This window comes from Anser brachyrhynchus (assembly GCF_964034855.1).
Source record: "Anser brachyrhynchus genome assembly, chromosome: 1".
NCBI lineage: Eukaryota > Metazoa > Chordata > Aves > Anseriformes > Anatidae > Anser > Anser brachyrhynchus.
The window spans coordinates 154,810,820-154,825,355 of NC_137694.1; the positions used below are offsets into that span (position 1 = coordinate 154,810,820).

Here is a 14,536-nt window from a genome sequence, read left to right on the forward strand (position 1 = left end):
CACTCCTTCTTACAAAAGAAAGATTGGCCTTTGTGCAAATCTGCAATGACAGGCTTCTAAAAATAAGGATGCAATAGCCACTTAGGTGGATCAATTTAGCATGCTGAGAAAACTACAGCACAAGTAGATACTCACCTCATACATAAACCTTCCCAGAAACTGCAGATTTTTAAAAAAATAGTGTTGTATTTAGGAACTGTTTTAAACTGGAGCGCTATAATAACCCTTCTGAAGAAACAGACAGGAGATAAATTATGCAATTGTGGCTGATTTAAATCAGGCTTTGAGGGAACTCTCCAGAATGAGTATTTGCTCTGCAGTTAGTTCTTCACGTTAATTGAAACAGAACAGAAGGTCATTATAAAAGTTGCTATATTATGTGTAAAGCAAAATAATAAAATTATAAAAAATGGGCTTATTTCAAAATGGAAAAAAGTGGGAAGGAATGGCTACTGTACATGTTGTCTACATCATAAGGAAATGTTAATCAGTATTGTTGTATTGACATAAGAAGCAATGAGGTGATTTATATCAGCTGTTAATCTGGCTGTGTGGATATAGATAAATTTGACCAGAACTGATGATATCAGCAGACTTACACTGAACAAATGAAATTCCGGTTATAAAACATAGATCAAGTATGTGCAGATGTATAAGAAATGCAAGCAAAGGAGATACTGAGTATCTGAATGGGCCATTAGTAGGAATAAATACATCAGCAAATGTGAAAATGACAAATCCTCTGCTGAACAAAATATAACATAGCAATGTGGAAGTGACTCAACTAATATAAGGCCTGCAATCGTCATAGTTAGTCCAGTGAGGCAAAGCTCAACCTTGACTCACAGAGTCCTCCACATATTTGTATACGCTTAAATTAAAAGAAATTCCTACATATACACAAGTTTAAGCACGAACCGAAATTTAGTTTACTCTGCTGGAATTTATAGAAGACAGAAGAATGAATGTATGAGACTGCCCTTCCTAACTAAGGATTTTTTTTTTTTTTCTAAATTGGGCCCCTCTCTTCTGAGTTGGGGCCCTTCCATTAGTAAAGGCCAGAGATTTAAAACGTGTAAATATTGTGAACTCAACAAGACTGTTGGGTTTGGAAAGACTGGGAAGATAATTGACAAGAATTTGAATTGCTAATCCTTATTTGCATTAGTCTGGGGGGCTTAAGTTGGATCAGTAAGGAAACGTGACAGTCATCAGCCAGTACTTCCTCATCATAACTAATGTAGTGTGGCAAACCAGCTGCTTTCAGGAAGTGGTATAAATCTCATCACTTTTTATTCTAGGAGCAGAAAACCTAGAAAACATACTGTTAGGGGTTATCTCACGTTTTATATTGCATTTATAAGGCAGCCTGGCCAAAAAGCCATAAAGACGTCTTCCATCTCTGCCATTTTATGATTCTAAATTTATGGTTCTAAATTAGAGGATATGAAGCTTAGAGATTGTGCCCCCCTGTATCACTAAATCGAGGACGAAGGCAGAAAGGACAAGCTCAGTTTCGTCTTTAAGGCACGACTGACGGTCTTGGAGTGTTTATGGGTTGATCTGAGCCCCAGTAACAAAGGGAGCAGAAGTTTCTGTGAGCTTTGTGTGGTGGACAACATGCTTTGCGACAGCTTGTTGGCATTTTCCTACCACTTCCACACCCAGGAGCACCTCAGGTGCTTTGCGGTGGCTCCCGATCGCGGCTGCGTTACGGACTAGCACCTCGCAAGTGAAGAGTTTCACGTACACACTTTAACAGCACAGCCCGGGAACTGCGCTGGTTCAGCTGCTGCTGCCCCCCAGGCAGCTCAGCCGGACGTGTGGCGGCAGCGGGTTACGGGCGACAACCGCCACCGCCCCCCCGCAGCAGCGCTAACGGCCGCCCTAACGGCCAGCCCAACGGCCAGCCCGCCAGGTGAGCGGCACGGCGACCGCCCGGAGCCGAGGGGGGCGCTCCGCCAGCCCCGCTCCCTCACCCCGCCCGCTCCCCGCGTCACCGCCACCCCCCGCCTCCGCCGCCAATGAGCGGGCGGGGCTGCCCCGGGGGGGCGGGGCGAAGGAGGGGCGGGGCGGCGAGGCGACCAATGGGCCGCGGCGGGCGGGACCAAAAGGCGAAGCGGCGGCGGCCGCGGCCCCTCCCCCGGCGGCCGGAGCGGCGGGCGCTCCCCGCGAGGGGAGTTGGGCGGCGGGCGCCGCGCGGGCTCCGGCTCCTCACAGGTAACGGCGGGCGGGGACCCCGACCCCACACCCCGCGACCCCAGTACCCCGGACCCCGTCCCCGCCGGGGGGGGCTCGCCCTTTCCCCCTCTAAGCGGCCGGAGCGCCGGCGGAGCTGGACGGGACAAGGGGACGCGACACTCGTGAAGGGCCGTTGGGACCGTTAAGGACCGTTGGGGCCGTTAGGACCGTTGGGGATGCGGGGCCCCGGGGAGCCCCCTCCCTGCCTGGGCGAGCAGCGGACCCCCCCCCCCCCCCCCCGAAGCCCCCTTTCTGGGGGGGGTTCGCGGCAGGGAGCCCCCCGGGCGGGGGCTGAGGGGAAACTTTGCGGGGGAAATGGGGTGAGGGCAGGGGCACGTTGTGACCGGGGGCTGGTCCCTCTGGCAGCGCGGTGCGCTTCCCTCGGGTTAACCCTCTTGTTCTCAGCCTTTTCTTCTCCCGACGACCTCAGGGCACACGGGTGGGTTAGTGGAAGCACAGAGGTGGGTTGCTTTGGGAGGAGGTTTTGCTCTTCTTTTGCTCCTAAAGCGGCTGCCCCGCTAAGGAGCTCCGCTCTTGCTCAGCTCTCCCAGCTCCGTGTGCCTGGCGCCGAGCTGGGGAGCGCTGCTGCTGGTCCTCGCAGCTAGAAGGGCCGCTGGTGGCACAGGGAGTCCAGCCTGCCCGTGGGCGTGTGTGTGTGGGGACAGAAAGCTGCCAAGCGATTGTCTGTTCAGCCCTGATGGTCGAGTCTGTTCGGAAAGCCGGGTAGCTGGAGCTTTCTCCTTGGTTAGAACGTTAAATGCAATATATTCAGGTGTGCAGCAGTAAAGCCGGTATAAAAGAGCCAGCAAATAAGAAGAAAGTTAATAAGTTAAGCTTTGGACTCTAGAAATTGTGAGGCTGGGCTCCGGTACGTGCCTGTCATTCATGGAGCTTGCAAATAAAAACTTCATGTGCTCCTGTTATTACTGTAGTTTCCCGTTTGTAACGTCCCCCCCTGCCATTTACAGCAGCACTCGGTAATAAAACCACTCTCAGTACTGTGGGAGCAGCAGAAAGCAGAGGCAGCGTAGCCACCCAGGCTGGCTTTGGAGCATCAGATGACACCCTGCTGAGTAAAGGTGGCTTGCGGGTAAACTTCCAGTCTTGGTACCTTCACACTGATACTCCGCTCAGTGCTGTCGGGTTGTGTGGTCGCTCTCATCTACCTCAACAACTATATGTGTTTGATGACAGTAGTGGAATTAAGCCTGTGCTGCACTGGAGGTGTGTGTAATGATGTAGTAAATGTTCCTTTGAGCCCTAATTATATGATACTTGTTGTCTCGTTGTTTGAATTGCTGAGATTTAGGGCCCAGTCTCTCATCTCCCTGTGATGTCTGTATGTATTCCCAGTATGGGCTATATGTAAGACTAGATCCCTTAACTCAATGGACTTGGCTTGAGTTGAGTTCTTTTTGCAATTGCTTATGGTTTGTGGGTTTTTTTCCACTCACTGTAAGGAAATTACAGTGCTTATCATTCTCTTAAGAATTTTGTAAATGCTCCACAGTCCCTGTTATGTCCTATATGTTACACTTGAAAAGAATAGTAAGAAACAGATAAAAGTGACTTGCTGAACATTTTAGAATTTATCTGTGCCAGAGCTTTTGCTTAGAATCTCAGAATTTCTTGGCTTTTATCTCTGTGTATAGACCGTGAGAAATTGTGTCTTTCTTCCAAATTTGAAGTACAAAATTATGTTTTGGTATGTTCTGGTAATTATGAAACACAGTGAAATAAAGATATTTGGTTGATTGAAATTTCATTTTCTTCTTCCGACCTGCCATGTTGTTATCATTTTTTTAGTCAAACGTAAAACTGTGCATTTCTGTATATTCCTTTCAGATTTGCAACCAACATAATGCTGAAGCTCCCAAATTGGAACAAGCATTTCACAGAATGGCACAAGCAGAACCTAATCTGGACCATGACATATCATGGGTTCTCCTTCCGTCATACTGGGCTAAAATCGTTGTGGGATTAATTTCCTTCCTCTGTTTTGCTAACAGTTATGATGGAGATTTTGTCTTTGATGATTCTGAGGCCATCATCAATAATAAGGTTTGTCTCTTTTGTTTTTTTGTTTTCTTTCCATTTGACTTAAGTGGTAATAGGAAAAGAAATAATGACAACAATTTAAGTAGGCCCAAAATATTCATCCTAATGGAAAACTTCCTTCTGATATTCCCTTTTTTGAATTTTATTTTTGTTTGTTTTTCAAGTAAGCCTTGTTTACAGTTGACAAACAAACTGTGCAGAAGTGTTCCACAGAAAAACCAGAAGCATGAGTAAGCTTATAAAAAGTCTTATTCCTAAAGATGTTTGAATAACTTGACCTGGGTTCTAAGGCATAAGCAAAAGAGCGAAGAAATTAATCAGTTTTTTCTCCCCTTAGAATATGTTACCTTTAATTTTTTTCCAAGTCAAATACTGTGCTGGACAAGTCTTGCTATATGGTCAAGGGGAAGGGATCCATTTTGTTAAACCAAATGGACTTTGTCTGCTTGTCATCTAAGAAAGCATCGTCCAGGGTTGCAGTGAATTTAGATGTGATGTTTAATAACACTTATTCACAGGGTATCTGAATATCAAGACTGCCTACAGATCTAATTTTATGCTCATTTCTAAGTAAGAGTATGCTGTAGATTTTCTAATATCCATTGATAGTAATAAGAGAAATTTCCATTATTCAGTCACAGTGACAGATGAATAAAGTGTATGAATAAACTGGTTGCAAGATCACTAAGTGGCTGTAGGGTGCAGGGGTTCTCCAGCTGTGGTTTAAACCATAAAAAAGTCATAAGAGCAAGGAAAGCTGCTTTTCCCTGTGCTCCTTCTGCAGTTAATATTCCTGTGGTGGCAGTGTTTTTTGAAATAGGGGCAGGATGTTTTAGTGTTCTTTTTTAAAACTGATCGTAGATAAAGCAAACAATTCTTGAAATACTTAGAAATTAACATGCGACCCTAACAAACCTCTAGTCACGATTCTTTTCACTTTTACTTTGAGAAGCTGAGTGTCATCAATCGTTGAGACCCTTCGTAAAATCACATGTAGCAGTTAGTGGGCCTGTGGTCATGAGTGCGTCATGGTGTTGCACAGCAGCTCTTACGCTGTTCTGGAAGGTACTTGTGACAGGTTTGGAAAGAGAAGCACAGACTAAAATGAGTGATCCTCATCTGTTGATTCTGTTTTCCTGATGCTATGGGAATAGAGGGAGGATAATTTACAGAGACTCGTACATCTAGAAGAATACAGTTCATGTTTTTTGACCTTGCACAAAATTTAGAGGCAACTTAACTGCAATGTGCATTTAAGAACTTCACAGAATTACTGTTTACTCAGACAAATTTATATTTTGATTGTGTAAGTCTTCGTGCCTTGAGTTATAAATGGATGGGGGAAAATATATCTGTCAAATTGGAAATAAATCTCAAAGCTCCTACAAGAATACTATCAACAAATTAACAACCTACAGTGACTTTATTTTTGGCATTATATTTTAAATTACCCAGCTCCTAGGAATGTTTCATTCTGCAAAGTTTCATTTTGGGACACAATTATAATATTTTAATTTCCTAAAAGCACAAACAAAAGACTGATGGTGAAACAAGGCAGGTTGGTTTGTTCTTGTAGAATTTCCACACTTGTAATCTTTCTCCATTTCTTCCACTTTTTACGTTTTGAAATGTTTCAGTTTATCTATGCAACACAACAACCTGCACCAGGATTATAGCTGTTGGCAATGCTGAGAAATTCATCCAATTGCTTAAATAGATTAATTCTTACCTAGTCTGTATGTTGAAAAAAAAATCGTGAGGTTTACTCTATTTTTCATATCAAAATCTTCCAATATCCCTCGGAAATTAAATGAGATTTTGTTGACAGTACCATTTTAACATGGGTCAAATAAATATAGGGAAATAACAAAATCCACAAGAAAAATGCAGAGACAATGAGCATTTAATTGTGAGAAAGAGCATGTAGCAAAGACAGGGGTTATTGGAAAAAAAGATACGATATTTTGTTCCTGCTCAATAGGAAAGGCAGCAGGTAAAATAATTTTGTAGATTTACTGAACATTACCTTATCAGTATTTTCTTGGGTACCACACACCAACCTTTTTGTTAATTTACTAGCTCCCTCAAACCCAATCTTTGATTTATTTTTTTTTAAACAAAAGATACACTGTTAGTTGACCCCGTGCTTACCATGTTGTGGAACAGTCTGATATTAGATAATAATCCCGATAAATGGGGTACGAGGCTTTTTCCAAGTTTTTTCATTTTACGTAGCATTATTTTAAGTGGTACACAACGGTGGTTTTTTGTCTTCATTTATTTGCTTACTTGGCAAGTCAAACAGTTGTATTAAGACAAACTTTCAGATACGATGTGTCTTTTTGCATAAGCCTAAGAAAATAAGAAAAACCTGACCTTTCTTCAGGTATTGAACCCTGCTTTGTGTCGGCTGCTGCTAATCAAATGTTTAGAGATTCTTTGCTATGTACTTTGATACGTATGATAGAGAAAATCATACCTAACTTTTAAACAGTTGTGACTCTTAGAGCAAACAATTGCTTTTTTAGGGTAAGTCCACTGTGTCGCAAAATTGATGTAAATAACTTTCTCTAACAAAACTTAGGTACATGAACAATCATAGAATCATAGAAAGGCTCTGGTTGAAAGGGACCTTTAAGATCACCCAGTTCCAACCCCCCTGCCATAGGCAGGGACACCTCCCACAGACCAGGTTGCCCAAGGCCCCATCCAGCCTGGCCTTGAACACCTCCAGGGATGGGGCATCTACAGCCTCTCTGGGCAACAAGATACATGACTGAAGCTTTCTGAGTCAGAAGGAAGCATAATCTAATCACTAAATCGTTCCAGGTATTCAGCTTTTCCTGTATCCTGCCCGCTGAAGACAAAAGAAGACTGATTCAAGATGAATGGGAAATCTAGCCTTACTCAACTCGAATATTTCCAATCTCGTGTTATTACAGTTATCTGTGACATAGAGCACATACTTTTAAAACTGTGCTACTTCCTTTAAAAAAAAAAAAGAATAAAATTTCTTTCATAGTCCATTCCTTAGGCAAATGTGCATAAGGAACAGTGCTGGGACAACAGTCTGAGGGCTACACTGCCACCAACAAATCCCCCTTGCAGAGTACAAAGGCTGCAATATGTGCTGGTGTACAACCTGGTCCCAATTGCCCCGGTGAAAGCAGGCCATGTTGATTGATTTAGTGGACTGCTGATGAGGTTCACTCCTTCCCTGAGAGTCAGATTGTCACCTTGAGGGTTTGTGCATACCAGTGAGGAATGGAACAGGAATTTAGGTGCCGAAGGCCAAAATTGCAGTCCTGGGAGCAAAAATAGCTAAGAAATTCTTAGCTGTCACTCTACAGTGCAAACATCTGTGAAGGACTAAAGAAGTTTTGCACCTTGATAATTCTTAGACCAAAATAGGATCCACTTTGTCTTGATTTCTTGGGATTTTCTGTGAGAATGCTTTAATTCACATCTGCAGCATGGGACTTTTCAAAGACTACCATGTTATCTTTGCTCTTTTCTGCATATTTATTAGTAACCTATTAGAGAATGCTTCTCTTCGCTTCTCTTCGTTTGAGAGTAGGTTGCAAGATTTTTAGCCTACATTCACTTCCTAGTTGTTTTTGAACTTCTTATCTAATACTGGCCGAATTTGATCAAGTGATAGAAATAAATATTTTTCTGTGTTTTTGGAGGTATAGAAGACAATGTATTGAGAGAGAAGCAAGAAAAACTCGGTTATTTTAAGTTCAGTTTAGCAGTGACCAGGCAGTGTGGCCCCAACACTTGGGTGTACATTGGGACTAGCAGTGGTATACGTTGGTTCTTGCCTTTGTGGCAGACCAGAAATCCTACCCAAGGGTAAGGTGGAAAGTACTGGACACCACAGGAGGCTTTCAAGATACAGTAGGGGCAAGTGGGATGGTAGCAGTGTTTGAGAGGAACTGTAGTTAGTGAGACGAGGTTATTACAATGGGGCAGTCTTGTATGGAGATGGAAATGTGGAATAAGTGAGACATAGCACACCAGGCTTTGTAAGCCATGTCAGGGCTTCAACAACCTGATTTATCTGCTTAGTGTTGTTTGGATTGGTTGTTTGGACTGTTTTGATTTGTTGGTCTGTTTAAGAAAAAAAATAGGGAGAGAAGGTGGGGGTAGACTAACTTGGGTCTGAATGCAGGTATAATACCATACGAAAGCTGTTCATTAGCTGGTACAATTTTGTTCATAGATTCTGCCTTAAGTGTATTTAACCTTCGCATTTGCTCTAGTATGAATTGGTACTTATTAGAATTTTCCCCAGGGAAGCAAGAGAATAGGGGGTGGGTAAGATAAATATGTTAGATTGAGCTTCCCAGCTTGCTCTCAAAGAAAACTGAGGATGCTACAAAATCAATTTATTTGGAAAGGTGGCTTCCTTATTTTTTTCCTCTCCAAAGTGTGTGTTTTCCATTCAATAGTCAGGTTATTTGGATTTTTCCATTATCAGCATGGTTTGAAGATGAAAGAGTATACTTATCCTTTGCAGTGTTACGTTTTTTTTATAGGCCCTGACCCCACCCCAAATTAACATAATTCATTCCCTTTTTTAATCTTCTGCTATTAATCTTTTAGAACAGTATGCAGAAGAATTTGCTTCTTGCTTTCTTGTATTAAGGATTAAAAAAAAAATAACTATTTAAATAGTGTTCTGTGCAAAGTAAGGCTTCAGAAAGGGCTAATTGTTGTTTTCTATATTTAGTCTCCTTGCTTTCTTGCTTTCACTAATAGTTGACCTTCTGGCACTGGTAGAAAAATAGCTATTTGTGACAATATGTACTTCTACTTTGGCCTCTTTTGTAAGATAACCTAGACCTAAAATCAAAGATGTTTTACAAAACTATTACGTAAAGGTTCTTTTATGTGCATTATATTTCAGTTATTGCACCAGATTATCAATTGATACGAAATTTAGTAGAACTATGAGTATTTATGTAGTTATGCCTACTTACAGAATCCAAGCATCGTGACCTTCATGATGGCAGGCATCCAAAATTTGACCTTCATTGAAAACTTGGGTGCCTCATCAATGTCAGTAGTGAGCCAACAAAACATCGTTATGTCTGTGGTAACATGAGCTTGTATTAGCTATAACTTGATTGTGCTATAGCTGCTTTGAACCAAACTGAAATGTTAAGAATCTGATGTTTTATTTCAGGACCTCAGGGCAGAAACCCCACTTGGTGACCTGTGGCATCATGACTTTTGGGGTAGCAAACTCAGCAGCAATACCAGTCATAAGTCGTATCGACCACTGACTGTCCTGACTTTCAGGTGAGACTTGTCATTTAGCTCCAGGTCTGAAGTTTTTTAACACATATTGGCTTGATTGATTTTAGGGAGGAGGAAACAAGGAAAGGGAAAGAGGGGGAAAGGGGAGAGACAGAGTGTCTGGAGGGAGTTGGCTGCTTTTCTTGAAACTGATTACCTTAATCTCAAATAGAGTTTTAATTTTCAAATTGTTTCTTTCTTGAAGTATGTGTTATTTTGACATTTTGTGTTTCCTTTTAGAAATGGTGTTTTGTTTACCTTGGTACTAGGAGCAATATGGTTGAGGTCACATATTGATGAGGTCACATCATCAAGGAACTGGATGTGCGTTGCCTCTGCTTAGTCGTGCTGCCACTTATGCTGCTGCTGTTTTTTTCTGTTCTCTGCTTTGCTAGTGACCTGTTGAATAATTATTTTTTATATAAACAGTTTCAATCCAATGTGGCCTTTTGCTACTAGGTCACTGAATAGTTTCCCCCCTGATATTTTTGCTTGAAGTGAGTGTCTGAGAAAAAGATGCTTAGCTAATGTCTACTGCTTGCCCAAATCCTTATACAAAAAACATGTAGCAACGGGGCATAGTAATGCAGAGAACATTTGAGAACTCTGCCATAAGCTTCTTTACTTTCCCCATACAGCCCTGTGTTGTGGGACCCGTTGCTACAGAATGTGGAGCTGGCACCGGTTGTGCAATTGTGTCCAGTCTAAGGCAGACACTAAGTGATCGGGGAATAAGTATTCCTGTGCTTTCTCCTCAAATTCAAGCAAAAGTTTGGACTCGAGTTCAGTGTTAGAGTTTTAAGTACTTAGCATAATGGATTTCACAGTCTTGTTGGGGTTTCTTCGCATTGTCACAGAGGAAAATATATGACTGAAGAGAATGTGTCAGTGTCTTAAACCTACTAAAGCTTTCAGTGCATTACATAAGCACATGCTTTCCTTTCTTTTCAAGGTCTCTGTGGTACATTCCATCTTCAGTAATATTCTGGTTAGTTTAAAGAGAGAACTGGTTTACAGTCATTGCTACATCTGAAAATACAGACAAGCATGTGGAGATGGTCCATAAAATGCTATTTTTTACAAGTACTAGCTTCCTTCATTCCCCAAGGTCTAATTTTTGTGTGTGTCACGTTTATAACAAGTTAGGTATTTTTAATAGATTTCACTAAGTCAGATGCAGACTGGCCAAATGAAGTATATAAAATCCACTACCCTACTTAAGTGTCTGTATATCTCACCTAGTGATAAAAGCACACAAAAATAACAAGGTGCTTCTCCCTCTGCATTTTGTCTCAAAGTTCCTATCTTGAACAGGGTCTTAGACTGAATTTTCATTTACACTTCTTTTGGTTCAGATACTTGCAGGACACCTGTCTCTAGCCAGTGTCACAGATTAGTTACTAAGACTTGCTACCTGGCTACTTTCTGGGTTGATGCTGGATTGTACCCGGTTGGTTTCCACATCATCAGTCCAAATGCGAGGACATTTCTTCTGCTAAAATATCAGTGGAAATCTTAGTTTCTGTGCATATCGGTTCCCTCACTACATGGATTTATTTAAAATAATTCCATCGATTTGCTTGTGGACACAATGTCTCTTAAGCCCAAGGTATCCCCCAGCAGGCTGGGTTGTTTATTTGAGGGGCACTGTTGCATTGCAACATTGAAGTCATGTTTCTGGCCAAAAGCCAGATCTAACTTACCATGGGTATGATTAATACAGTAGTATTAACATATGTCTTTGGAGACAATAGGTATTATGCTAAATATGGTATCCCATGTGAATACATTTGAGTAAAGATCAGGATGGTGTTCCTAGCCTGCTGTGGTGGTGAAGTGGTAATACTGTGCGTGCTGGGGGTTGCTTTTATTTTTCAGCCTTTGGGGGTTCTTTTTTGTTTGTTTCTAATATGATCTTTTAATCGAGTTTGGTTGGGTTTTCTGTTTGCATATCTCTAATTATTTATGCAATTCTTAACCTTAATGCTTTTGTTTGTATACAGAATTAATTACCTTTTTGCTGGAGGCTTCTACCCAGTTGGTTTCCATGTCATCAATATAATACTGCATTGTGTTATCTCCGTGCTGATGGTTGATGTGTTCTCAATATTATTGGGTGGGCTGCAATTCACTAATAAGGGAAGAAGGCTAAACCTGGCTCCAAAGACCTCTCTTCTAGCTGCTTTGCTGTTTGCTGTGCATCCAGTACACACCGAATGTGTAAGTACTGAATACTTGGCTCTTAAAATTCATATCCTAGAAGTTCTTGATCGTCCTGACTAATTAATTCTGACATAGCCTTTTACTCTACACATTGCTTATATATATTCTTAATGCTTCTCTCGGTACTTGTCTTATGAGAACAATCAAATATAGTTAGTGCTTCCAAAACCTTCTAACTCTACAGGGCTGGACCTTACTAAGGAAGATAAATTAAATCATTTAGGTATGATAACTAAAGAAGAATAGCTGTAAACTACACTGTTTTCCTAATTACTGGAGTAAGAATTCATTACTAGGAACACTAGTACATGAGCAGCCACAAAGAATGATAAACTGAATGCAAATGGTTAACCACTTTTCAATCCCATTTGCTTCGATAAAAGGCAGGGAATTAAAAAAATGGACTAGGGGTATTACACAAACTCTGTATGTGACTATTAGAATACTTTTGTCTAGTTTTGAATCCATGCTGCAAGGAGGACACTGGGAGAAAATGGAGAGGGCTCAGAAGAGCTGTGAAAATGATTAAAGGATTGGAAATCAACCCATGTCATGAGAGATCAATTTCCGTGGGTTTATATTTTTAATATGAAGGAGAAGATTAAAGGACTTTTTTTAATTACAGCCTCTAATTGCGTACACAAGGAACAGAAATCTAATAGTAGTGGGCCCTTTAATAGTGCAGAAAAAAGCATAACAGTGGCTGGAAGTTGAAGCTGTAAAGATCCTGAATAGAAATGTGGCATGTGCATAGCAGCCAATTAAAATAGCTGACCAAAGATCAAGTTGTTGTGTGGAAATTCTAGTGAAGAGGATATGGTTTTCTTAAAAAGCTCTTTTGCACTCATAGCTAAGAACGTTTTGTGGCCTTATGCTGGTGGACTTGCTGGATTTGGTTCCTGACTGCTTCATGTCTTATAGTTATGAATACATGACATAGAGAGTAATAGCAATGCAGGATGATATTTTTTTTATTTTTTTTTTGGTTTGGAGAGGCTAAGCTACTGGAAAAGTACTCGCTTCTAGTACTATAATTGAACACTGAATTCTCAGTGCACCTTATTCTATATATATGGTGCTGATTTTTCACTGACAATAAGCCATGGGGTTTTTTTTGGCCCTTTTTCATTCCCTTTGTACATGATTGACGGGGAAGAGGTTACAGAAAGCTATGCCTCTCAGCTAACTAGGGATATTGCGTGTACCGGACACCTAGAGATAGTGGAAAGCTCTGTATTTGCAGATTCTGAGGTTTAACCTCACTTTATTTGACAGTGTAGCTAAAACACCCTGCAATGTGTTCTCTGGTGTTTGCTTGCCTGCAGAATAGCTTCTTTGTTAGAGCACCTTATGTTAGTCAGACAGGTTCGTGGTATGTGTTCTCCAAAACCAGTTTTAGATGTCAAAATGAAGTAAAACAAGTCCTCGGTGCTTTTGATGTTTTGACATGTAAAGTGAAATCTCACTTGAGTCTTATCTGGCGTCTTGCTATTGACTCCTTTTTTAATATCCATAATTTTATTCTTCATTCCATTTGGCTCTAAAAATATATTTAAATTAGCAGGCAGCTTGTTGTTGAGACCCTGGTCATGTCAAATAAATCACAAGTGATGTGGTCTGTCTGCTATGTGAGCTTTGAAGACTTGCATACACTTTGGGCAGACATTGGAAGAAGAGGAAAAAAGTAGCATGCTTAGGTAACATGTCTCTTCTAAGATCCAGGAGCTGACAGAGGCTTGTAATCATTTACACGGTGAATGATAAATCTTGTTGCACGGTAACAATCATGATACTGCTATGGTTCTAGCATCAATGCATGTCAGGCAGCATCTTAAAGAGCATTCCTCATCATTTGAGAGCTGTGAGTTTTAGGTACAATGACATTCTGGTTTTGAAATGAGATGACATATTTTGACATAGAATTGTGAGGAATCTGTCTGTTTGCTGCTTTAGTTTTTGGTATGTGCAGCACAAAACAAACTGTCATGTAAAACAGATCTTGAAAAGTTAAGTGCGTTCAGAAGCTATGTAATAAAAACATCTGTCATTTTCATTTTTCTATGTACAAGTAAACACTGCTGTGGCACCGTTCTCTATTTTGAGATGTTTATTCTGTATAGCATTTGATGGATGAAAGACCTAAGATTATGCCTGATGCTAATTTAAAACTGTATTTTTCTGTTTACCTGTTAGCAGTGATTATACACCTGATTCTATATCAGAGATGAGAATATTGTACATTTGGAGTCATCTGAGGCCATATGTGTTATTAGCCCCTTAATCTTTGTTATAACAAGTTAGCATTTATTTTCAAAATTGCCTCATCTCGCCAATACTATCTTGTTAGTTGAGAGCAGCTTCTGAAACAGAATGGCACTTCATTGTTGTCACCTTTCAAAGTACTTCATAGCTATTTAATTGATTCTTATAACTCCTCTACAACGTAGAAGAAGCAGAGAAGTTATCTGGATAAATTAAGAAGTTTTTCTGAACTCAGTTTAGGTATCCAGGAGTTTCTCCTTTATGGCACTCAACTGAGGCTGAGGGTAAAGCAGGAAAGAGCTGCTTCCGTGGATTTAATCCTATTCTTATATCTCTACATTTTACTTTCTACCTCTGAAGTTCTTTAGAAACATCTGTTCCCTCATGTCAGACTGACCAAAAAACAAAACAAAGCATCTTTTCTGAAACAAGGGTTAGCAGGTGCTTT

At 40.9% G+C, this 14,536-nt stretch overlaps 1 protein-coding gene across 1 annotated transcript in view; it reads left to right on the plus strand.

The window, feature by feature from the left end:
* Positions 1 to 2,108: 2,108 nt before the first annotated feature.
* TMTC4 (transmembrane O-mannosyltransferase targeting cadherins 4) overlaps positions 2,109 to 14,536 on the plus strand; it is a 52,458-nt gene continuing 40,030 nt past the window's right edge. The window contains exons 1-4 of the mRNA XM_080575922.1: positions 2,109 to 2,220; positions 4,087 to 4,302; positions 9,491 to 9,606; positions 11,607 to 11,823. Coding sequence (XP_080432048.1) covers positions 4,141 to 4,302; positions 9,491 to 9,606; positions 11,607 to 11,823 — 495 coding nt within the window. The 5' untranslated portion in view covers positions 2,109 to 2,220; positions 4,087 to 4,140. The remainder of the gene's footprint in view (positions 2,221 to 4,086; positions 4,303 to 9,490; positions 9,607 to 11,606; positions 11,824 to 14,536) is intronic.